Source organism: Helicoverpa armigera, chromosome 6 (assembly GCF_030705265.1).
Source record: "Helicoverpa armigera isolate CAAS_96S chromosome 6, ASM3070526v1, whole genome shotgun sequence".
NCBI classification, from domain to species: domain Eukaryota; kingdom Metazoa; phylum Arthropoda; class Insecta; order Lepidoptera; family Noctuidae; genus Helicoverpa; species Helicoverpa armigera.
The window spans coordinates 4,791,064-4,818,017 of record NC_087125.1 but is presented as its reverse complement, the minus strand read 5'-3'; the positions used below and the strand labels follow the sequence as shown (position 1 = coordinate 4,818,017).

The following is a 26,954-nucleotide window of genomic DNA, read 5'->3' as shown; positions in this document are numbered from 1 at the left end:
GCAAAGATGATGTAAATGTATATGTAAACTTTTTATAGGAGTTAGCACACAATTTGTCGAGAAGTTTCGACATGAAAGAGGATAGTGGTGCGTTGTTGGAGGAGCGGGGCGGCATCCGGAGGCACCAGTCGATGCAGCGGCTGCAGCACGGCGAGGCGGACGAGGCGCGGGCGGCGCGCGTGGTGCCCGACCACCACGGCAACCTGCACATCACCGTCAAGAAGACCAAGCCCATCCTCGGCATCGCCATCGAAGGCGGCGCCAACACCAAGCACCCGCTACCTAGAATTATTAATATACATGTGAGTCCTACCCGTGTCCCGCTTTTGCCCTCTAACCCCGTGAAAAAAACTGGAAAATTAGATGCGACTGGATTCATATTGAAATATTCCATGATTGGTAAAAAAAAGACACTTATAACTAAAAAACGATCGTAGATTAACGGGATAGTAACGGATTTAACGTGATTCCAGGAGCACGGAGCTGCTTATGAAGCTGGCGGGCTGGAGGTGGGCCAGTTGATCCTCGCGGTGGACGGACACCGCGTGGAAGGCCTGCAGCACCAGGACGTGGCGCGGCTGATCGCCGAGTCCTTCGCGCAGAGGGACAAACCGGTGAGACATCAGCTAATACTCCAATACAAACTACTGTGTTATTAAACCAGATCGTAACAGACAACGAACAGTTTGTAATGCAAAATATTTCAATCAAGTGTAAGCAACTTGGCACTGAACGTCCGCAGGAGATCGAGTTCCTAGTTGTGGAAGCAAAGAAGTCCAACTTGGAGCCGAAGCCGACCGCGCTGATTTTCCTGGAGGCCTAACATCTACTGTCCCTCCCCGCCAGCGACCCGCCGGCCGCGCAGGGCAGCGCGGCGGTGCGGGCCGACCTCACCGCGCACACCACGGAATAGCCAACTCCAACCTGCGCTGCCACATGCTCTTCTGAGCAGTGACGCGTGACGCGGCCACGCAGGCACGGGAGGCGACACACCGCCCGTCCGGACCGACCGAACTAACTACTACAGCGCACCGCCAGACGGGTTTTGGATGAAATCTCTCGAGACCGGAACGCGGCCATCCCCGATGGCCGCTTCGGTGGTGATGAAGTTTTTTTAAAAGTTTTCTAGGAGAGTAGCTATTAATCCGATTTTAACAGTAGGCGGCGACTGAATTTTATAAAGAAAATCTCCTACTTTTACCGTTTACTATAAGTTCATCTTAAAATTCACAAATTTTAAAATCACAATTTTTAAAAATTTAGAGAGATCGATCAATTCTGCGAATAATTTCATAGAACTAGAGTTGTAAAAAGTTGACGATAACATAGATCTTTCAAATTTCATTTTGAATCGTGCTAAAATTCAATCGATCGGTAACGGTGCTACGAGAAGATATCATGTTTCAAGTAAAGTATCGTCGTCGAGTCAGAGTCATGTTCCCATCCGTAGTAGCGAGTAGTGTTCGCGTAGTGCTCCCGGTCGGAAGGTGCAAGCGTCCTAAGCAAGCTCGCCGAGTGTTGCGTCGGCTCCTCATAGCTTCTACTACATTATGTCAGCTTTTACCACTCATACATTTCTATTAGAATGAGCCCGACGTTTTGAGTTCCACTTAGAAACCATTCGAGTCAATCAAAATTACTACCATTTCGTAGTTCCCCATTTTCTGAATACGTTTAGCTGACCCTTGATTGAAACGCAAAAGTACATTCGGTTCGTCCTCGGTATCGCTTCGTTTAGTTTGCTTAGCGAGTGTCACATAGAAGGTGCGTCAAACATGTCATTCCATCAGGTAGATAAGCGGTGAGTTTACGAAATTATGGCGGAGAGGGATTTTAGCCCACTCTTTATGGATATTTACGTAGAAATAAGTGAATGTGTGCAATATAATCAAATGTTAGATGTTAGAATCAATAACCAGTGTTGTGGGTGACAGCCCGAGCTTCTGCCGCGTACAGCAGCTGCGGTACGTGAGTACACGTTCCACTAACTACTCGTATTTGTATAAATGTAACATGCTATAACTGAACCTCATTATCCTATCTCAAGCGACCGTTGTAAATATATATATCTGTATGTACTCATAAGCTGTAAATATCAAATTTGAATGTATTGTAATATATTATTATAAATATTTATTGAAGTTAGTGCCAAAAGCATTTTACATTCCCCACTAGGCGTGTACAGTACGCGGTGACGCAGAGCCGCTGCGCTGGTGGCGTCCTCTGCGGCGTCCACCTCTCTATTACTTACAGTTTATCGATTGCTATCTCACTCAATACGCTTCTAATGTTAGGATTTGATCATGATTGAATACTTTGATTGTATAATAACAATACATTGCGTATTTGAATAAATATCTATTAAAATTGTATACTTTCACGTTGTACACGATGATGGCGGCATGAGTATTTCTGTTCTTTTGAGAACGCTTGTGAAAAGTTCAAATTGTGTCATGTATAGACATCCGCCTTTCCTGATTACTGTTTTATCCACAAAAATAATGAGCAGAAAGTGCACTGAAACAAATATATTTTGTACGAGTAATTATAGTTAATTTTAACTTATACCTAATTGTATTTAAAGTACCAATAAGTTTTTATGATTACACTTAAGCGGACATATATGTGTATTGTGTAGGCAGGCTCGTGTGACCGGCAGCCTCGTATTTGAGTCAATTCATCATTTACGTATTAAACACGTTAAACCAAAAGCAATGTACGTAGAGAATAAGAGATTATTTTAACAACAAACTATTTTAGGTTACCTAATGTGTTTATATGATATGATATTATGGTAATGATTTCGCAAACCTGCTGATCGTTTAGTTTGTAGATTTGTTTACCAACAGCTTGCAGTCGTTTGTTTAGACCGCGTCTAAAGTACTAGCCTTTGAATCCCGCAGTACCTCTCATGATTGGCAACCTATATATCCTAAATATTATGAGCCGTCCATTTAATTTGCATTTAGTTTATCCTCGGATGCTGTGAGGTTAACGTGGATTATATCTGTACAATGGACCTCAGCTAATGTCAATGTGTTGGTAAACATTTCACAGGTACCTATTTAGATAATGTTTAAACTTCGCGCAGGTGTTTCGTTAAGAAGATCTATGTTGTAGTCTGTTGTTAAGTTTGTCGTTGATGACAAAAATATATTGTTATCTAGATAATTACATTTTGTTTTATTTTCCTCCTTTTGGGTGAGTTTTAAGAACCTTAGCATTGTAAATATACATGTTTGAGCACGTGCAGTAACGTTGACGTCAATAATCAGATTGATGATCGGATTATGCTATCTCTTATGTTTCTCACAATCTGTTACAAAAAATTCACAGAACCAAAACTCAATTGCAACTGAATAACAATGATGATGCTATTCTCAACGATAATCCTGATACCGTGTCTTCACACACTATGCCTAACACTAAGTATGCACGTTTTGCACACAATCTATAATTGACGATAATTTTACAAGAATGCACCTATGCTCAAAATCGGCTGACTTATTTTTGTTAAATAAGACATAATTCTAGTTCTACGGCGTAGTGCTACGCCGTAGCAAGTAAACATATTTTAAAACTGCAACCCTCATAAAATTAGAAGGACGTTCGTGTATGGCTTGTATTGTCTTTTATGAACATACAATAAAAGCAGAACAAACTGGAATATACTAGGTTCTAGTTTAGGAGAACTTTCCTTGAGCAATCAATATCTTTGAATAATTAGCATGCCACATCTAGAAAATACATCTGAATTCCACTACAAGTCTGTTTGTATAAATATCAGATATACTTCTTGTTTAACATTTATTCAAGTATAACATATTTTGATTTATCCGCAATACGTAGTTAATACAAATGATGAATGTTTAAGTACAAAATATTATGTAAACACGGGTTAGTACCTTACGTATTGTTTTGATAATATTTATCCTGTTTCTGTTTAAAGACAAGTTTTCACTACCTCATTTCCACCATCAAGTTACACTTAAAAGGCATGTGATACTTGAACAGAATATTGTCAATTTATAATTTATATATGATGATAATTAAAACACCCAAACACAATTTAATGATTGTTAAATTATTGATTGCAAAAGAACACCAATTAAATAAAAACTACCATAAACTACTAGTGGCAGACGGTACGTGCTTCGCTACATAATAAGCCATAAATTTGTTTAAAAAATATGCAATAAATGAAGAACCGCTTGACCGATTATGTGTTCATCATCCTCCGAGCCTTCTTCCCAACAATGTATGTTGACCGATGATGACTATATTCACATAAACCATCTACTAAATACCTAGTCCGAACAAAGCATAACAAATTGGTTTGGATAGGTGACTGTTTGTGAGTTATACGATTACAGAGAAAAGTGGCTTTAATTTATAAGAGATGTAAATGTAGGTACTCCTTCTCAAATATTGTGAGTGATGTTGTATAGTTATGTGTGTTCTATTGAACTCGCGCCTGACGTCGAGCGCACAGCAAACACTTACGTCGCTCACTATTATTAGCCGATAAAACGGCACCAAGCATATTATTCACAATAAATTACTCCGATAACTTAATTGTTATTGTTATTTCAAGTAAATACGGTCATATATTTGACTTATTGAAATTATCTCTCTTAATAGAATTTACGTTTTTAAGTGCGTCAAGGACTTACAAGTTACAAGACAAAATTATCTACTGTTAACAACATTTTTATGTTAAAATCGATTCGCCAGTCACTATACCTGTGTAATAATTATATATTTTGAATATATTTATATATGTGGTTTATCCATTTATTGCCCTCAAAACATCACTAGATAAAACGACAAAGGTCTTCAGAAACCGGCCACCAGTCGGATTAGGTAATCGTATCTGTTACTGCTTGCTATAATATAATATGTAGGTTCTGTTGCAACGCTTATATCAGATATATCCTCTTTACGAGGTTTGCGCTACATGTAAATACGGCCTAGTTTACGATTTGCAGATCTTATTGACTCCGCTTTGAGTTATTGCCATCCGATAAGCGACGATCGTGGCGATATTGCACTGCAAGTAAATACTCCGCTGTCATGGGCGTAGCCGGCCAGAGGCAAATGGCAAATATGTCTTTCTTTATCCACAAATAATAATCCAGATTGACAATTAATTGGATTTTGACTTGAGCCCATTTTATTTGACATCTCAACCTTAGCCACATGAAAACGTAACGATTAGGTTTTAAAATGTGATGTTAACATATATTTTACAATTAGAGATTTTTGCAAATGATGGCCGCATTGTTTTTTAACACAGCCCTACACAGGTACTAAAACCTTCAACAAAAGAATTTCTAAGTGCTTTCGAATCATAGAGCCATTTTTTAATAAAAACTACATAGGCGTGTACACTAGACATGCATTAAAGTACAACGTCATTATACATTCGAATAAAATGTTTAGATAGATAGTTATTGAAGTGAAAACAGAAAGGAATAATGTAAACAAAATATAAAAACATTTTATCAATACTATGGAGATTGCTTCAATAATAAGATAAAGATTTGATGACAGTTGTTATGCATATCGTAGTGACAAACAGTAGGTCAATTTATTATTTACACGAAGGGGGTGTGGTACTCGAACCAATTACATTTTACACATGGACATTATTGTTTTACTAAGAATGAATCGTCTGATTTAGCTCATTATTATATTAATGAGTACTAATGTTATTTTCTAACAGTAAACTTCTACGCGTTTATGCAGGATGTTTGTAAATGCCGACATATGTACTAATTATAGATCTAACCATACCAGAAATACTCAACGTTCTTTAACTTACTTTACTAGTTAGTTAGTCTTTTTTACTGAAAAGAGTTTAAGGTAAGTGGCTTTTCAGTATTTTGCCGTGTGAATTTCAACACATAAGGTATAAAATTACACTTCTTAGCAATCAAGCCGTTTTGATAAACGTCGATAAGTACGAGGAGTTGCTAAAAGATTTCACTAAGTATTCAGTCCATAAGCAATCCAGAAATATCTAGTAATAAAACCATCCAAATAATACGCATACAGATAACTATAACATGAAGATCTTATCACCAATGATGTCAAAATATGACTGCATGTATTACGAACATTACAAATCAGATGTGTTGCAAACAAAGTATTTTTATTGAATATCATCAGTAGATAGAGATTGAGAGATAATACAAGTTCAAATTATGAAATTGTTTAAGATGATAGCTGCATAGGAAACTCTATGATAACGAAAAACAGGCACATACGTAAAAAAAGATCAAGGGTTTGGCAAAGTTAAAATTGCTCGAATCTCAAATATCCGTAGAAAATTATATAAAACCTATAGACATTCTAACAAAATTATCTAATTTTATCTGCTTAGGGTACGTATCTGAGCATAACAATTTAACTACCCAAAACATGACACACCACCGCTACAGGGTTCACTGAATAAAAACAACACTTATCGGACATTGCTAAAGATATTCTTATTTTTCTGGTTGTTACTATAACAAAAATGTCCCCACTTCGTGTCAGGGTCCTCATGAAGAGAAAAACAAATTGAATCAAACAAGTTCAAACACAAAGGTGGATTGTTAAGAAGCTGCTGAGTACCAGAAACCAACTTCTAGTTGTTGTTAAAATCTTTGTACCTGACGTGACACAAGGGTTTTATTGAGCAACTGACATGTTCATCATCAGGCCCTGAATTGCGCGTGATATGAGATGTTATCTGAGATATGCTGATATGATAGATAGATAAGTGACATGCTGCAGACTCCAGGATGATTACCTTAAAGTACTTAATATATATATTTTTTTATTACTTTAAGAACACATGTAAGCAACCAAAATGATTTAAAATTCAGTTTTACTTATTTTGCAAAATATACCGTGATCAATCCGTATGTTTTGTGATAATTCAATAAAAAATATATTTTATAACTATTGCAATTTATATGCCCTAATTCATTAGCTTTGATGACGTCCGTCGGCTCTGCAAGACATTAAAAAAATATTTTTAACAAAGTTGTTATTGAACTGAACGCATACATGTCACGAACGGAATAACGGTCAACTATAAGCAGAAATAACCAGTTATTTCCTTATCTTTATCATTAGAAATGAAAACGTTTATCACCGCACGTATATATTATTATTGTAATTAAATATCATTTACTTTTCCTCTTGATTTATTTCATTTGAAATGCAAAATTTTGATACGTTAGTAGCCTAAACATTCTAAACAGGAATAATTTCGATTTTTGAATATTTCATATAAAGCCTACTTAATATTTAAATTCGAATTTTTAATCTTCCTACAAACACCATACATCCTTACAAACATCCAAAAACTGCTGATACTTTGATAAATGTTGGCTCATCGCAATGTAGCTCATAAAATTATTTTTTAATCCATTTGAAATACCTATATAATCCTTTTAAAAAATTAAACAAGTTTTTTGTTTTATTTTTTAAATGTTTATACCATAGATATTAATATTATTCAGCAGGTTATTCCAAAAATCTTGCATAGATTAAGAACCAGATAATTCCGCTCCGTTTCTAATTGATTCAAACGAAGAAACTACTTCGACTATCCTTAATGAGTATTTCATTTAAATTCACATTTTATTCGGCCGTGTTATTGAACCTGTTTTTCATAGTATCCATATAGAATAAATATATATTTTTAACCTATTTCTTTGATCTGAGTTTTTAACTAGATATAAGCTTTTTTTTGAGAATATTATATACTGTTATTCAACTTGGACTATGACGGGCCCTTCAATATATAAAAATCATCCGAAAATTCAAATAAAATAATCGGTATGATTTTCTATCTATTATAATCTCTTCATACTGTAAGTATGCATGCGGCATGCCATTCTTCAGAATATATCACAATGTATCCACAACTTGGTAACTTTATATTCTAATCAATTAAGTTGAAATTTTAACCAATTTACCAATATTATATATTTTTTACCTTTAAACATAACTTTATTTAACTGAATATGAATTGGCATTAAGTAGGATCTATCTTGTATGGGAATGGTCGTCTGAAATACGATAGCCTATGTATTTGCATACGAAACCTTTTCTGCATTTCCGTAATATAAGCCGTCTCTCACAATCTCTCCAGACATCTTAATTACATCTTATACTTTTGATAAAAATAGAATTGCCATTTTGTCAAACGACCGGCTTGCCGAGTAAACTGCTAAATATACATGTGATGCAACAATGCGCTCGTATGTCTTGCAGCGTGGTGTTTTAGAACGTCAGGTGTTGCCCCCCGCGAGTCGGCAACACGCGGTCGGCCGCGCCGGGCCATTGGCTACGGCGTGCGCCCGCGTCGCGAGCCGTCCGCCGCAGACGCACGCAGGTAGGCACGGCCGCGTGCCATGCCGCCAGCCTCACGATACAAGCGTAGTAACTTGCATCAGCCGGCTTCACACGTGTTTATATTCTCAATGCTTATATAACAATCAGTAACTTTCATCAGACTTTCTTCAGCATGCCGTATGACTTCAATATTGTTTCAATTTTAATTCGGTTAATTAATTAATTAATATTAAGATATTAGGTAGATGATTAGTTTTATACCTTGTTATAACTATAAGTTTTAGTTCAATTTCTAGTTCTACCTTGTTAAAATCGTTTTTACTTATCCATGGTACCCATGTCTATTTTACCGACCCCATAAATGAGGATATAAGAGTTATTTCATTTATTTATTTATTTATTTATTGCAAAATGTATACAGATGCATCTTATGCTAGGTACACATTACCCTGTTAGGGCGCAGCAAATTAACTTAAAACTAAAAGTATTATAATAATGACTTAGACTATAAATATATATATATATATATATATAACATTAATTTATAAGAGGTTAGCAATATCTAGAAATAATAATTAGTTAAGCTTACATTTACAATATCAACTTAGGTATATGACAGTAGTTTTAGTTTATCAATATCTTAATTATTATTACTATTTATTGCACAATGTTTTTAGGAACGACATAATACTGTTTTGTTTTTATTTATAAATACATTTAAAACAACAAATTAAATTATATCTAGAGGTGGTTATTTATTATTTTAAGCTTCTATCTTCTAAGTATTCCTGTACACTATAGTAGCATTTTTTTAACAGTAGTAACTTAAGTCTAGATTTGAATATGCCTAGGGTTTCGGTGGAACGGATGCTTTCAGGTAACTTATTGTAGATTTGAATGCTTCGGTATTCTGGGCTATTTTTAAACATTTGTATCCTAGGTGTTGGTAAAATCAGTTTAGTTTTGCGGCGCTCGTTCTTTTCAAAGTTGAACATTTTTAGATTTTTCTTAACAAAAATGGCAATTTCTAATATGTAATATTAATATTTCATTTCCGTTTTGTTCATCTCTACCATATCTCTATATTCTCTGAGGCATGACTAATCTGTATTAGCTCGCGAGATAGTCTAGGTGCACGGATTTACCTTTGTATCGTACTATCTCTTCAGAAAATCACGCCTGTTGCTACATTTCGCGCGTGTCGAGAAAGAGGTCAGAAGAGGTGTTCGCCATATCACAAGCCTCCTAATGACGGCTCATGTCACAATGTATCTGTGTGTTAGTCGGCATTATCGCTAGTTTTAATTCTTAAGTCATCATTTTAATCCAATAAGTAAGTAAGCAATTATGTCAGTGGATGATGACAATCAATAATAATTTTACATGCAACATGATTGGATCATTTCAGCAAGTTCCGTTTCAAGTGTCGAGTAAATCAGAATGTTTGGATTTGAGTCTGCGGATATATCTTCTGTTATATTGTATATAGAGATACACTATAACAGAAACTTGTACTAATGCTTTAAAAAGTGCCTGGGCAGAATTGCTAATCATTCATCCACTTTTAACGACAAGGGGGTATCACCGGGTCCTTGAATAAGAGTCACCTGACTTAATAAACCGTTACTATGAATATTTAACAGCACGTCTTGTAATGGATTAGCGATCACCGAGACTTGTAATTAGCGAAGAGAAAGACCGAGCAGAGCTTTGCCAGACAGTACGGTTGAAATAAATTATTCCTAAAAAAATATTGGATTTTGGAATTTAATCATATTACAGCTATATGCCGCAAAAACAGAAATCTCATTTTTATATTAAAAACGTAAGTATCGCTATAACGTTAACTTTGAGAACTATTTGGTTGTCCAAAATCAGATTGATTTTTAACAGGAAGGAGATCGGAGATCGTTCTGAAAAACATGCCAAATTGTACTGAAATGGGATTCACAGACATAAATAAGAGATCATATAAATAGATATGTTTGTTGATAACAGATCAATACATTTCAATTGAAATGTTTACAATATATTAACAGTCTGTACGGTGATCTCTGAACGTCCCAAATCTATAATACCTAATAAATAAACAATGATAAACATTTCGTTTGCGAGTTATTGATATCGGCCAAGCGGGGGTCAACACCGGCCATTATTGATTGCACAGAATCAGATTGTTTACGAGTGTTTAGTTAGCTTAAAGTTACACATAGCTGGCCTTGAAGTGCCTACCTTATTACATAATATTCTAAAGATCTGAAAAAATGCATTTGCATTTTTTCCAGGAGTGTGACGAGTTAGTTATCTTTACGGTTTTCCTTCTCATGACGATGTGGAACTAAATATGCCTTAGAAATAAGCTTTGCATTTTTATGTGCCTAAATGCAGGAATCATTTTATGTGTCTAATGATATTTCTTCAGATAGAACTTCAAAATCCCCATAGGTAATTTTCCAATAAAGCATTAACATCAATGAAATAGTGATTAAAAGTTGAATCATCCAACTACATAATACGAACGCAAGTGGGGGGTAATTTTGTTGATATAGTAGAACAGCAATCGATTTGTTTGTTGTCATCAGATCGGAAGCGCCCGCGCCGGCGTACAGCGGCGGCCGGCTTCGCGACATCACATATAAACATTACATCAGCCGCCCCACGCGAGGTTACAGTTCACACCTTTGAAATTTGTAACACTCGTAACTTTTTCCAACTATTGCTAAGCCAAACAAATGTCAATGCTGCATTCGTAAAACCGGTTTGTGCTGTGTTGTCAAAATTCTATCAACGGCATATTTCTTGCTATACTCGCACGTAGTGCAAAGTCGAATTCAACTAGACTGCGACGCTGCATAATTTTCTCCTAATAACTAGGCCATTTAACGAATTACATAATGTAACAGTATGCTTAGAAAAAGTTTTAGGTTTAACTCTGCTCTTGGTGTTGTACTACGAAGGTAATCACTCCATAGGAAACAAAGTCGCTTTTTCTGTCCCTATATCCCTATGTATGGTTAAATCTTTAAAACTACGCGGGGGATTTTGGTGCGGTTTTTTTAAATAGATAGAGTGATTGAAGAGAAAAGTTTATATGCATTGCATGTAAGAATTACACCCGTGCGAAGCCGGGGCGGGTCGCTAGTATTACATATCGCAGACTGCAACAAGTGGCAGAGCGCGTGCGAGGAGTCAGAAGCGTGTATGCCGAGCTAATGATCGTACAATACCGGTATAGCCCAGTAGCAGGGTTGTAAAGGTCAGACGGATACTCCTTCATATGAGATCATGTTTCTCCAGAATTGCGTCGATATTGACAGACACGTGCCAACATAGCAGTGAAAGAGCTAGACGGATGTTTCCTCAGATAACATTCAATGATAGTGAAAATTTTCAGTACAGTTGCTACAACTTCTTGCCTCTTTCAAATCATACCGAAATGCAAAACTTTTTTAATAAACACGGTACGGCATATATTTGTTCAAAGTTCATGAAATATAATTGTCTTAAGAGATGGAAGAATGACATCGCTGAAAACAGCTAGTTGACCACGCCAATGCAAGCTTGAACAAATCAACAACTTTTTTATTGTTGTTTTGATCCAACCAATGCTACATTGATGACCGTTTTTGTGTTCCAAGTTGCTCCTAATTTAGAAGTGTATCATGCTGTCTAAATGTGACAGTAAACAAGAGTTCTGTGTTCACGTGCAATTTCACTGAACACCATTTTTTAGGAGTGACAGCCAACTTGGATGGGATTTTGTCATGATGTGTACCTGCGTGTTTTGGAAGGCAGGTGAAATTGGAGAGTACTTACTGGCTGTTGTTTGAACATCAACCAAAAGCAAAGAAGCAAGAAAGTCTAATAACAAGTCTTACGAAGGAGAATCAGGTCGCCCAGATTTGAGAAAAGGCTAGCCCTGTCTGAGTAGATGAGGGGGAGGATGAAATAGAATCTATTGTTCGGTTGATGAAATTCAGGTGTTCCTTGATTTCTTGATCCCGAATATCATTTAAATGAAGTATGAACCATGACCCGTTTTACTAGTCGACTCTAGAGCTAGCAAATGTGTGCAATAAGTAATAATTTATTCGGAAGTCTTATAAGACGTATAAAAATGTCGATAACTCCGGCATTGCCACGGCCTCACAGTATGGTCAACTGTTGACTCCTGACCTGAGATCGCTCGTGATATTTGCTCCAATTTCATCCGGATCGCGGCTGATCTTGCTACGGGTACTAACTTATCGGAATGCGAGTTTGTGCAACATCTGTATCATACAATATGTCCTCTTCTAATACTTAGGTGTCCGAGTAATGTAGAAATAACTATTTATTAGGTATCACGACTGCTGAGCCTGAAGTCCTGGATTGCTTCGAGTAAAGCCTTAACTATCCACGGACTGCTTTTGTCTTATTTTACAGAAGACAGATAAATGCGATTTTCTGTGTAAATACTTGCTAATCGATTCTTAATGACTCTACTTAAAGAATAACCAGTCCGGTTTTAAGTATTTCGTTAATATTACACAATATTGCTAATCGCGACAAGACGCGTTGGTTATTTATTACAATGATAGCTAATTAGTAGTAAAAAAATTCAGACGTGCCTTATCATATTGCGTATCGTCTCGTCTGCCATTGAACAAAATTGGCGTTGCAATGATAAGGTCTAAGGCCTGTTCTTTATTCTCATTTTAAATTAAAATATATTTTCTTAGGGTAAACCATGTTAAAGCCAGTCTCACTTTTAATCAGACGACCTTTACTGAACAAGGTTGGAACATTAAGAGGACGAATTGGAATTTTTGGCCCCCAGGATTTCAATTTTTCTCAGTAAATACAAAACGGATCAAAATACAACTTGGTTATCTGAAAGTTCACGATATAAACCTTATTTTGTTTGTTGTAGAAACATGATTAGGTAACTTTTATAACAGAGAAAAATATATCAAACATACCTCTTTTTAAAAAGAGATTCACATATTATGGGCATACGGGACCGATTTAAGCCTCTTAACTTTTTTAGTAGTTGAGTATATACATACTCTTTAAAATTGTAGAAGGAATTTTTTATCAAATTATCATTTCTAAATAATAAAATTACAAAACCATTTTGTCGCTTACGACTTTTAGTTATAAGCTAGCGCGCGTATTGTTATCCTCGCCCCGCTCAGACGCTCCGACCCCTTTTGGCGCCTTAGATGCGCGTGCCGGTTATGGAATTATTGTTGACCAATTCCTCGCCTTAACAGTAGCTTCCAGGTATCTACCTACGTCCACCTTTGTAACTATAAAGTCTAGAGACATCCTATAATAACTGTTATGAAATGATATAATAATCTTATAATAAAACATAACTATCGACGATGTTGCCACTCGGGCGTGAGACTAGAGGAAACTACTTTTTAGTATTTATATAAAACTTCCTACGTTCCCAAGGAAATAAACATAACAAAGACCTTGCAATGTGATCGGAAACTTACCACCTCACTCATCCGGTATCCCGATCAATAAAATCAATTTCCATGAATAAGTTCAATTTCAATAAATAAACAATCGTTAAAAACATCATAACATAAACAAAACATGTCGGGGTAAGTACTTGCGGTTTAGATAAATTATGATTATTACATACGTGACAGATTCCTTGAAAACTTGTGAGGTTTCCCCAGTTTTTCCATCATGACTTGTATAAGCAGAGAATGTACCTATAGGAAAAATACATGTGACTGTTTTTCTGAAAGCATTTTTGTTTTGACCCCTCTATTGTTTGCAATAGGAATTTTTTGATAAAAGCTCTTACGTAAAAACATAATGTATGCGATTGTAACATTATTTACATAAACTGTAAGATAAAACCTTTTAAAAAGAAAACATTTGGGAAGTCACTTGCATACGTCATGCAATTATTATAAACATCAAACCTCGTTGCTGTTTCTTACCTACGCAACTGGAACTCGAGTCCCCCGATCTTATGAAAAGTATGTTTCTCGTAGATGTTGATAAAGCCAACAAAATAACCCAATAGCACTTTTTTATCCCATTTGAGGCAATGTATTTTGCTATCATCATCATCTCAGCCATAGGACGTCCACTGCTGAACATACAAATTTATAATTAAACAAAATGCATTTTATGAAACCAATTTACTATTTCAATTGAAAATAACTAGATATAATATACAATTACAAAACCAGATTGCAAGGACATCTTTGAATAGAACTGCATTCTGTTCAATATAATAATGAATGATGAGCCGATAGCACACGCAAAGGAACGTTATGAACGATCTGAGTGTAAACACGGTAGCCTTGATCTTGATCGAATGTCTCCAAACACATTACCCCCGCGGTTCAACGCCTTCGCGTAGGCTCGACACATCGAGATTAATTCAACAGTAATTATATCTGTTGCTTGATTACTTGCCTTGTTTGTGGGTAAGTCCAAGAGAACAGGAAAAACTGTTAACCGAGTTTAGTCATGAAGCGTTCTTGTTTCAGTATATGGGTATTTGTTACAGACAGACACGTTAGAATGTCCTCTCTAGCATTTAAATTATAGTAAAAATCTTGAAATATGGTATAAGACTGGACTGTTGCTTTTTTCAGTTTTTTTACAATAAATTCTGCTCGCACAAGATGGGAGCAATATTGTTTTAATTCATCAATGAAAATGTACCATTCCAAGAAATAACTCTGTTATCGATTAAATTATTCGCATTCCGAAAAAAAAGGTTCTTTCCACACGTCCGTTGTTTCACAAGATCTTATTTACATTTGCAACATAAAAACATTTTGACGTCATTACTAAGAATGCCTATGCGCACGTCATATATTTTGATCAAAAATATGATTGTTATTCAATAAAGAAAAGATGACGGCTCATCGTAATCATGTACCGTCATGGTTTGTAAACCATGTAATGTAAAAACATGTTATTTGTAACTGTTGATGCATCTCAACTAGTTATTAATAGATCATGTGTAGTAAGAACGGCAGTCAATAGTAATATATTTTCATAGCTGAACAGCCAGTGCGTCTCATCCTAAGCTCATATCAAAGCAATGATACAGATTACTAAATAGTTACTACGTAAACAAGCAATAGGTAACAGCTTTATGTCAACCACAACAACACAGACGATCAAAATACTAGATTTAGTTTGATTTGGTTCAAACTAAACTTCGAAGACCAAAATAACTAGGAAATTCAATTAAGTCGATATCATAGAGCAACAAATTTCTCTGTTCCTCTACATTTGATTGTTTGTTTGCACTGAATAGGCTCCGAAACTACGGAGCTACCGATTTGTAAAAATACTCTTCAAAGCTACACTGCCGGCCATGGGAAGACTTCTTATCTCTAAGGGCTGACCCAAAGATATTAGATTTCTATAGGCTAAAGTTAAGCCCATAGAAATGGAAATCATGCATGATACAAAAACTTAAACATTTACATATATTCTTAAAAACTTGCTCGTCATTCTGTTTATTTGATTTTAACTTATTAAAGTAGATACCCTTTTCATAACAAAATGATAGCGTGAATGTTTAAAACTTTAAAGAAAACATGCCACATCACCTCATATCTTTCTATAAAGAAATCAAAACATTTATGATATTACCTTTCTATCTTTGGATTAATACAATTGGTTTGTCATACATTTTCTTTTTAAAACTTTCTTGGTTTATTCTCAACGTCCCATAAACTTTTAAAATATTCGAAAGATATTTTTTCCTTGACACTCACCTGATTGGAGCGACATACGAGTAGGTATTAGGCACCTATGCTGAATGAGCGCCAACTCCGTGGCAACCAGTTACAAATATTGCATCATTGTTATTAAAACTATATTATGTATTAATTTATGGGTATGCGATATTTTTGTGTTTTTGTTTTTGAACGCAATCGCGAAAATGTTTTTCATCAGATGATGCAACATAATTATTCAATTAATATGTCATCCTTTTTCAAGGTCCAATATTTTTATACAGGTTTGATCTAACACCTATTTTGGCACCTGCAGAATTAAAAGGTCATGATTTATCAAATAGGTATCATCCGTTTTGTAAATTTTCTATTAATTATGACATGAGAAGGCAATCCCACCCAAAACAAAAATGTGAAAGACTGCCAAGTTCGATAATATGGGAATGCTTCGCCTATAAAAGAAGTGAGATCTGAATAAGTACCAAGTTCCATACACATACCTCAGTTAAAAATAGTTACTTTTTAATGATGTTACTTGGCAAGTTTTCATACACCTTGTTATAAACCTACTAAACGCAATGAATCAAGTATTTAATTTTCTATTAAAACTTGCCAAGTAATCATCATTAAAAAGTAACTATTTTTAACTGAGGTATGTGTATGGAACTTGGTACTTATTCAGATCTCACTTCTTTTATAGGCGAAGCATTCCCATATTATCGAACTTGGCAGTCTTTCACATTTTGTTTTGGGTGGGATTTCATTTTTTTGTAAGGTTGTTTATTTTATTTTTTTCTTATGATGAAGTTAGTTAAAGAAATGTCTCATTTATACTATCTTTTAGATTTTTTAATATGCACTATGTTTCTTACAAAGAAATGAACTAGATTAACTATGACTAGATTTACCAACTGACTGACATGACATGTTATCATATATTATGTTCGTGGATCAAAGTTACACATTCGTTATTTTCGAAAGTGATTCACACTTGGCCGTTTTCAGATTTTTACTTTACTTTGACTAAATACAAACCCTTGTACCATTCGAAGATATATTATATAAATATAGATAAATTTAGTTCGTTTTAGTTCCTTAGGGATATAAATTTACACCGGGTTTTATACCCGGTGTAAATTTATATCCCTAAGGAACACACCTTCATTATTTTGAAACCGACTCACACTTGGCCATTTTCAGATTTTTCCCTTTACCTTGACATAAAGACCTACCTCCATGCCAAATTTCAAGTCAATACGACCATTGGAAGTGGTCTAGGTTTTTGATGAGTGAGTCAGTGAATCAGTGAATCAGTGAATAAGTGAATCAGTCAGTGAGTGTATAGTAAAAATAGCGATTTTCTGACGTCAATATCTCAAGACCTACAATAGGTATATTAATGAAATTTTGTATTTTAGATAAGTGAGGGGGTCTCAACAGATACTAGAAATTTGATATGCGTAAATAAAATAGATTTTGAGTTACAGGGGGGTCGAATTTGGCCCGAAATGGTTCGTGTAATATAACCCACGGCCGGTGTGTCGCCTTTTTTGCTCGAACTTGGCGGACACACTGCCGTGTGTCTAGATAAAATAATAAAAAACAACAAATTGAGAATGGTATTCTCTATGGCAATACTAAGATTTTTATATTTTATTTGCTTTTATATTATTTAAGAAATGATCTTAGTCACGGCGATCACTGCTTATTTTTTACATAATCAACGTCTAGTCTATGTTTTGTTGTTCATTTCTTCGGGCAATTTTATTGAAGTCATAATAACACCTAAATGACATAATAAGACTTATTAGAAGAAAATCAAAGGCTGTAAATTGGTGGCAATTATTTTCTTAATTATTGGATTACAACACCTAAGAAGGTCTATAAACCGAGCCAGTTCATGGGTGCTTGATCCTATTTGTTGCTAAGGGCTTTATTGCAGTAAATCTGAGAAATTATCAATATGTGTACCAGCTCTACAAATATTGGTTTGCTTCGAAGCAACTTATTCCTGAGATTAATAATAAGAAAAGGCCATGGAAAAGGGGAGGTACGGGCTGCGCTTAAATTATGACGATTGTGTATTATATCAAAATATGTAACGATAGATAAGTTTCATGGAAATTGGGTGACACACTTGTTTGGTCAAAGACATACGCTGCAATAACTAACCGTTGATAACAAGTGTGACGCGAATTCGGTTGTTTGTGGGTGTCGTACGATGAGTGACGGAGGTTCGTTCACCGCCCTACGTCACAACAGCCTCGCTCTAACTAAAAAGCAATAACATTCAGTTTGCGATTTACGAAACAATCAAGGAGAAATTGTAAAATAATTTATGTAATTAGTTTACGAACAGGTGGTCTATGGTATTTTAAAAAACTGCATAGTTTTATTTTAAAACCATCTTAAATTATTTTGTCAAAAGGCTAATTTAAAAACTCCTACAATTTAATGTTATCTTTCAATTTCCACAACAATTAGGGGTCAGATTAATATTAGAATTGTTCGCTGGTGATGCTGATAAGTTGCAAAGGTGCGGGCAGCAGCCGAGCGGCTGCGGCGTGCGGCGCGGCGCGGCCCGTGCGCGCGCGCTGCAAGATAGCGCGAGGTTACATCAGACGCGGCCGGCGCGTGCCCCCGCGCTATATAAGTTACCGCACCGACTCTCGCCACTCATTCACAAATCGCAAGTGATAGATGACAAGACGATATTAGTTTGTGGCAATGTTCTACGCTCTCATGCATCATCCTATAATCGTGAATAATAAACTGAAATACGAACAACTGTGGCATAGTGACAATTGGTGTGACAGTCATTCTCCGCGATTCGAGCATCAACAGAGATAACCCAGAGTCCTTCAGATTCAGTGCAGTGATTAAAAGGTAAATATTATTTGTTTTGAAAATATCGTGTTGTGAGAAATGCAGTTAGCCGACAATCTTAGTAAAAATATAAATACAAACAGTGCGTAAATTAATTCTAGAATATAATAATCATTCAATTAGCAAGTCTAATAAATAATACCTTTAACTTTTTTCTTTCAAAACGTTTAAAATTAAATCTGTTAACTTTTAAACTAAGTAAGAAGAGGTCAACGACAGCTTTTTATCAATGAACTTTTCGTTTGCGTCAAATACAAGATAACAGACTATAAGCTGACAATAGTTATTGCCAAAATTCTCTTGATAAAAGCCTCCGTTATCTACTGTTTTAAAAATTAGGGGTCACCTTAGTCACAAGATAAGTAGTTCTAAGATAGTGCTGTACTAGAATGAACATTATAGAGCCAGTAGTTTCCCTTATATAGGAAAGTGTTGCAAATCCTTTGGTGGTGGCTCGTCTAGACGTGTAAGACGATCCCAGTTAACGGTATCGTATTTTAACTATTCACGCTCTAGTGCTTTCGATCAGGGTTGGCTAAAGCCAAGCGAAAGAAATATCAAAAATCCACCAGGAAAGAAAAATTTTATAAATTACATTATAGATGTTTATAAACCATAAATCACTTACCTGAGCTTTAACAATTTGTTATATATAAACTTGATTAACTCCGGCATTAAGTGCACCGTTTACCAGCCCTAACAGTAAATGAAATGCAGACACTAATATGGTTTCATAATTCCTTTACAGAGTGACAAGCGGTCGATCAATCAATCGAGTCTAGATCACCTGAACGAGCTAACGTGCCTGTTCCAAGAGTCGAGAAGAGAATTTATTGAGAAGAATCTTGAAGAATATTGAAGATATGGCGACTGTACAGACCCCTCCAGAGATGAGCCTTTCGGCATCTCTCCCGGTGCAGCAGGAGCAATCTGAAATAGACCTGATGGCGCTGACCATGGCGGCTCTACGCTTCGTCAACCCCTGGTCAGTGGAGACCAAGTCGAGCCAGTGGAAAGACCAGATAGTCCCGGGAGCACCCGAGGCTAAAGATCGTACCATCACCCTGGCGGAGGTGCGCATGCACGACACGCCCCAAGACTGCTGGGTGGTCATCTACGATCGAGTGTATGACATCACTACTTTCTTTGATGAGGTAAGTTTCAAAACATTTGAAGACCAGTATTAATTTTAGTGGCGTGCACTTGGAGAGGCCTATGTCCAGCAGTGGACTGCGATAGGCTTATGATGATTAATTTTAGAGATACAATATCAATTTTAAAGTATTTTTTCTAATTGCAAATTTCTTCCAATCGATTTAGATTCAACGATCATTTATTAATAGCATATTTCTTGTTGTTACAGCACCCTGGTGGCGCGGACATAATGTTCGAGTACGCGGGTCACGACGCGAGCACCGCGTTCCGCAGCTCGGGCCACTCCCGCATGGCTACCAAAGCTTTAGAACGATTCCTGGTTGGAGAGCTGCCCATGCAAGAGCGCATGTACCGACGACCCGGCGGAATCCGTCTCAGTGATATCCCAGAATGAGACCACCACGAGCATATTGCTCTGCCAAAATAATTAAGATTAAGTAGACCAGCATATTTGAGCTGTTAGCCAGTCTCACATAAATGACAAGTTGTAAACTTCATTGATAGAGACGAAGACTAATTTAAACGTTAGATATAATTTGTGTGGCACAAGCCTTTAAATCAGTAGCATTTTTATATACTTAAATTGGCACAACAGTGTACGTTTTTGTTCTATATTATTAGAATTTTGCTTAGCCTTATCAAAACAGCTTTATTTTAGCAATAGGCATGTAGTTTGTAGTCACATTAAGAGTTTCTTAAACCAAGATAACCAGAGTAGGCATTTTAAGTATGTGTGATAAATTGATAATTTATTTCGCTAACCGTGACTTGCTTATCCAAGAATTTGTACTTTACAATAATAATTGTTACTGTTAACCTCAGTGAGTGATGTCAGAGCGTCGATAACGCAGTCTTGTGAAGACGAACTTACCAAGTGTACTGTTTCCACTATTCATCATGTCTGTTGCCAAGTGGTGGATGTCTCTTAGTATTGTATTTTGCATTTATGTAGTTATTTTTATGAAATCTGTTAAACGCAGGGCAGTCTTTAGTTCTTTGTTGATGACTTATTTTTTGCAAATGATAGCAATAACAAAGTATCGTATCGTAATATGTAATTTGTGTTAGAAAGTTCAACTTTTGTCTTTCGTCTGTTCCATGACATTAGATATAAGTAACTCAGTATTAATTTTTAAAGAGATGTATTGTGAATGTATCTTTTATTAGCAATTAGTATTTCCTCTTATGTTCCTACTATTTTATAATTAAAAAATAAATGAAAATTATGAATGAATTATGAACATCTTTTCTTTTTTCCCCTAAAAGTCCTTTTACTTAATGTTCCACCAATTTCACAATTTTGACCTGGCCATATCTTTCGTCACTAAGGGTTAGTTCTTGCCTGTCTATTTGGTTTTACCCGTTAAAGAAAACTGACTTAAACCAGTTTTCCTCATCGACAATTCCTATCAGCTGACAACATACGTTTCTACGAACCCAGCTTATACGTATAATTATACACATGATCCGTACAACATTATTTGTGATAGGTATTCAAAGCAATGATTATAGACACACACCTAATATCTATTAATAAGAAATTGAGTAATAAAACTTGTCAGTAAGCTTTATCGAGTTTCCTAAAATAATCTTGTATAACAGGGGAGGTTATCAAAGCCATTAGGAGAAGCCTATGTATTTAAGGTGGAACATTTAACCTACTGACTATAATAGTAAAGTAAACTTGATAAAAAGAACCAATGAAACCCAGCTACTGAAATTAATCTGACCGAATGGGAAAGGAAATTTCTAGACGAAATTAGTGCGATATGCAAAATATCTGTTAACTGATAAATCAGTTTACAAAAACCTGCCTTTTTTTCATTGCAGTCGGGTAAAAAACGGCGAATCCGAGAGAATCACGTTTGAAAATGTAGTGAAATAAAAAAGAAAATGTATTTTAGCCGACTTTCGAAGCAATAAATCATAAATATGAATAAAACAATATTAATTAAATACATTTTTTCTTTGCCTTAATTACTGGCAATGTTTAAATGGGAATATTTAATTTATCATCGCAGACAGATCTTTGAGGCACACATAGTTTTGTTATAAATGTACTATCACTCTATCACTGGCCCTGAATGCCAGTAGGGTCTCGACGTCTCGACCTTGCTTCCGACTAGCCGTAGCGGATATTCAATAGAAATAACCAGTAAATAAACTCACGTTTAATAAATACACGACTGTAATACAAACAATGATTATAAGCTAATTCATGATATTAATACAACAACTTGAGTATGTACCTTTTATGCAGTCTCACACTTTCTTTCCTGATCTGAAACAAAATAGAATATTTTTTATGTTATGTACGGAAATTAATTGGCAATGTCGGAAAACCTTCACTAGGTTACTAGATAACTAAAGTTGAATTGAGACACAAAGAAGAAAATTGAAATAAATTGATAAGCATTTTAATTACCAGGCTGTAGGTGTTTCTACAACGTCGATCAGCAATTAATTAGTACAGGTCTATCGCAAGATTAACTACTTGCTTCCTGTGACCGATTCACTCAAGGGTAACAAGGGTAATAAGTACCTTTTGAAATTTTTAATGAGGAAAATTCAAGATCATTGTTACTTAACAGCACTCTTTATGTACTCTAAATTAATGGTAATGTTTCCCAGTCAAGTTTAGAAATGGAAATACCACAATCCCTTAGGATTTATTTACAAGTTTCACGAAGTAGGATAAAAACAGGAGTAACACTTAGTAAATTATATTTTCTTTCTGCTTGAATATATACGAGAATACCACTAATAATACCTGTTATCTGTATCAGCCGAGTCACGAGTGTAAGTATGTGACCGGCGTTAATAAGGCAATTCATAAACCTTTTATATCTCCATGCGGATGTCGCGGATGATTATAAAATTAAAAAAAAAACAGGGCCCAGACAAATTAAAAAAAAAAACTTTTTACTTTTAACTTTGACAGGTAGACATTTTCAAATTCGATTTTTAAGACAGACTCTTCCAAAGTTGTTTTACGTAGAACGGTACTTAGATGGATACTGAAAATTGGACATTCAGTGAAAGGTACTGCAATATTTGGACTTAATTCCGAATCATTTTTCAGCGAGCCACGAGAAACAAGAAGTACCTATAAATATTGCAATATCATGTTATATACTCCCAGATCTCTAAACTAAAGATCATTGGATTAGACGAGTCATATTCGCTTTTATATCAAAGTGCAATTTCATGAGAAATAATGGAAAAGAAACTAAAGCCAATTATAGTCAATCTAAATATTTTGATTTCTACGTATAAAGTCAAAGGTCAAATTCGTAAAAATAGCGATTTTCTTACGTAATTAAAGCAAAAGTTTACGTAATATTAACAATTATTATCAATCGTAGTATTATTATCAATCGGACTTCTTAGACTTTATAGAATTACGCAGTTGGGAAATCCCGAAAACAGATTGCTTGTAGACGATACGTATTATTTTTGCTTACAATTTGCAATTTTCCCTCGGTTCCATCATCATATCCTGAGTTTCTTACCATGGTACCAATATATTAGGATATAGGTAGGCAAGTACGTACCTACTTCCTAACAGAAGAATAACCATGAAAAACTGTACCTAAACCTAAATTATCCTTAAGTTTTTCAAGATTACTGCACCACACATAAACATATACACATATGCGGTAGAATCGAGAAACCACCTCCTTTTTTTGAAGTAGGTCAAAAATAGGCATTCAACTAATAGAAGTACTTACAATAGTTTATAATTGAGCGTATTCACACTGGTGTAGTACCGCAGGTAGACTAGTAGAGCGAGCGTCATCAGTATGGCCGTGATCTGCAGGGTCCACTCGCGGGGGAGGCCGCATTTAGACACCTTCACCTCTTCCGGAGTTATTGTCAACTTGAAAGCAAAATAAAAAAAATAAGTAAGTACCTACTTGCCACTAATTTCATTCTTAAAAAAATATATACACGGGCAAATTGAGAACTCCCTTCTTTTTGGGAAATCGGTATTTTACGAATTCCATATTGTTAAAAATATGTGTAAGGAAACTTAAATTTAAGTTTACCTATTGAAATAACTCTATAGCAACATAAGTAAACTCACCAAATAATACTTAGGATCCAGTCTATTTCTCCACGAAAACGAAGGTACTGTGTACTCAACGAACTCAATCTTATGATCAGTGGTTGGCACGAAGCTATGTCGCAGCATGCAGCTGTGATGTGTGTGCGCACCGAACGCGGCGCGCGGGTGCAAGCTCTCTACTAAGTACTCCGTGGATTCTTTCGATAGGCAGTCCCATCGCTCCTCGAATAAACTGTTTCTTTCAGGTAAGGGGGCAGCATCGGGCTCAGTACATATAGTGTCTGATTCTCTGTATAAAGGGTAGTGCTGGAATATGAATGAAAAATGGAAGTTATTTATTGTATTCGCTTTTTTAGGAACGCTGTTATCTAGTTCTAGAGATGGGCAATAATAGCTGTGACAAAGTTTTTAACTAATGTAGCTATTTTTGATTACAATAATTTTTTACTATGAGTTTTGGTCCAATAAAGATTTATTTATTCATTAATGAGAGAAACTTACTTGCATAATGATAGGCCTACTATATCGTTCCAGTCTTCTTTTTCCTTTGCATAAACTTGACCCACTACTGCATTTGAGTATATCTGTTGAGTTCAATGAAATATGTATTAGATATAATATATAATCATATGGAATAAATTATCATTACTGCAGAAGCTATTAAAAGAAATTCTTACTAGATATGTTAGCTATTTCAGCGACAGTCCGCGCACAGAGCGTGCAGCCATCTCCCTCCATCGCCATAGAGTTGATAAGGACAAAGTGATTCCCTCTAATGCTAACTAGTTGCACTGGTGGGGACTTCAGTCGTGTCTCGAACCTTTTGGCGAGGTGCGGCGTTATCCTTTGAACATACTACAGTGCATTTAGAACAAAATAGTGATAATAAGACAGTAATCATGAATGTGAATTTTCAACTAAACAACCCAAACCAAAAACAATCAAACAAACTAAATAAAATAAATAAATAAATTCTATCTGAAGGATATGCCTTTTTTTGATGGCTGGTCCACCCCAGGCCTCTGGGCCCATGGGTTCTCATTTAAAATCCATTGAAATACACTACTAAACAGAGCTTGCTACAAATGACACATAGCTAAACGTAAGAATTATGTAATATTATGAATTCATCTCATCAAATCAATTTGATACTGCATCTTATTGATCACAAGTAGATGTTATCAAATTATCAGGGCAGTAAACCCATTTAGCATGCAGCACATACAGCACGCGCATAATCATGATAAATAATATTAAGTTTACTTTGTAACAGTATTTATTATCATGGCATGTGAAATGGACAATATTTACAAATAAATACTTACTATGAGAAAGATGTTTGTAAAATAGTAAACTTTAAGAGACTGCTAGATAAATAAACAAAACAACACTACTTCATAGATAACAACAAAGTAAGTACTTCCTGAAACATTTTGTTTTTGTTATCTTTATTACTTTACTATTAAACTAACATTATGTAGAGAAAACATTTGTTTATGTTATTATTAAAGTTCTTGTATTGTTTTATCTAAAGCATTGAAATATTAATAACTGTATTCCATTCAATGACATGTGAAACAATAGGAAAGAAATACATGAGCAAAGTAAGGCCCCTAATTAGTTTCTTCAAGATGCAGAAACTAATACCAATTTTATGATTTTTATGTACATAGATTTAGTTACAGAATGAATATGCTAAGAATGTCACTTAAGCTAAGCTTATTTAAAAAAATCTATACATTCATGGGATATGCTGTATGTTCATCATGTAAATGTTTATATGATGACATGTAATACATAAAAAAAAATATAAATGAAAACCTACGAAACACCTGTCTATGTCTATTGGTCCAGCAATTCTCATTTCTCTTTTAAGCTACTTAGTTTCAAACTAGAAAAACAATTTTAAGATTTCGGTCATTGTTAAAAATATTTAAAAATTAAGTGATCTTACCTGTAATGGAAGCCAATGTCATGATTTCCTACAACAGAGTACATAGCAGTGGTTTCAGGTACTTCAAACAATTTGTAGAATCTTTCAACATAATCATTGAATTCTTTTTCAGGACACCATTTGCCCTCATCAAAGAGATCACCTGGAAGGAATAGTACATATAAAGTTAACACAAATTCTAGAATATTCAAAAGCCTTCAACTGATTGTTTTTACAACTACGAGTAATTGTACCTAAAACAAAGACAACTTCTGGTCTATGTAGGGTCAAAGCCGTTTGAAAAGCTCGATGCATCTGCCATTCTCGCCTCCATTTATCAAACCAGTGACCGTTCCGTGAACCAAGTAGGTGCGTATCAGCTATAACCATTGCATATACTGGCTCCACTCCCTCCGTGGGCTCTTTGCTGAGCATTGCCCACCCACACTGTAATTAATGAAAATATGGTTTAGTTTCTAAATATTACATTACATTCATATTTATAAATGAGAATTGTTAGAAAATTACCTGAATTTGTGTAACATAATAAATTAAATATTCACAATAAACGTATATAAACGCTAAGCCGATAAATAAACGCGGAATGAAATTACTAAGGAAACTCCGTCGTAATCTTGGTAGCAATAGCGGCATTGTGATTTACACTTCCTATCTACTTATCGGACTGATTATTTCTCTCATCTTCAGTTATATTCTGAAGTATGAAATGCCCTGAGTATAATAAATAATACACAATTTGTATGCAAACAAATTCATGAATTCATTTTGACAGTTATTTATTTCATTTTGACAAAGAATATCTCGTCGTGGAATGAGAAATGTATTA

At 35.3% G+C, this 26,954-nt stretch overlaps 3 protein-coding genes across 7 annotated transcripts in view; 2 read left to right on the top strand and 1 right to left on the bottom strand.

Moving 5' to 3' along the window:
- Dysc (dyschronic) overlaps positions 1 to 3,174 on the top strand; it is a 64,138-nt gene extending 60,964 nt beyond the window's left edge. For all 5 annotated transcript variants that reach the window (XM_064035300.1, XM_064035301.1, XM_064035299.1 and 2 more), the window contains 3 exons: positions 39 to 302; positions 474 to 614; positions 743 to 3,174. In XM_064035300.1, coding sequence (XP_063891370.1) covers positions 39 to 302; positions 474 to 614; positions 743 to 823 — 486 coding nt within the window. In that variant the 3' untranslated portion in view covers positions 824 to 3,174. The remainder of the gene's footprint in view (positions 1 to 38; positions 303 to 473; positions 615 to 742) is intronic.
- On the bottom strand, positions 144 to 26,954 carry LOC110373098 (metallophosphoesterase 1). The gene is made up of 9 exons (XM_064035308.1): positions 26,636 to 26,954; positions 26,362 to 26,554; positions 26,129 to 26,270; positions 24,852 to 25,018; positions 24,676 to 24,758; positions 24,193 to 24,480; positions 23,837 to 23,985; positions 22,355 to 22,386; positions 144 to 282 (listed from the first exon to the last, which is right to left on the bottom strand). Exons 1-8 carry the CDS (start codon positions 26,759 to 26,761, stop codon positions 22,368 to 22,370), a joined length of 1,167 nt encoding a protein of 388 aa, XP_063891378.1. The 5' UTR covers positions 26,762 to 26,954; the 3' UTR covers positions 144 to 282; positions 22,355 to 22,367.
- On the top strand, positions 18,715 to 21,339 carry LOC110373116 (uncharacterized). The gene is made up of 3 exons (XM_021330269.3): positions 18,715 to 18,950; positions 19,699 to 20,104; positions 20,314 to 21,339. Exons 2-3 carry the CDS (start codon positions 19,814 to 19,816, stop codon positions 20,497 to 20,499), a joined length of 477 nt encoding a protein of 158 aa, XP_021185944.1. The 5' UTR covers positions 18,715 to 18,950; positions 19,699 to 19,813; the 3' UTR covers positions 20,500 to 21,339.

Bases quoted from the DNA above. Each gene is read 5' to 3' on its own strand.
- LOC110373116 (XM_021330269.3), top strand. From the start codon at position 19,814: ATGGCGACTGTACAGACCCCTCCAGAGATGAGCCTTTCGGCATCTCTC. The intron at 20,105-20,313 runs GTAAGTTTCAAA...TTGTTGTTACAG, and splicing joins TCACTACTTTCTTTGATGAG to CACCCTGGTGGCGCGGACAT.
- LOC110373098 (XM_064035308.1), bottom strand. From the start codon at position 26,761: ATGCCGCTATTGCTACCAAGATTACGACGGAGTTTCCTTAGTAATTTC. The intron at 25,019-26,128 runs GTAAGATCACTT...GTATGTTCAAAG, and splicing joins GACATTGGCTTCCATTACAG to GATAACGCCGCACCTCGCCA. The intron at 23,986-24,192 runs GTGAGTTTACTT...TTTGCTTTCAAG, and splicing joins TGGATCCTAAGTATTATTTG to TTGACAATAACTCCGGAAGA.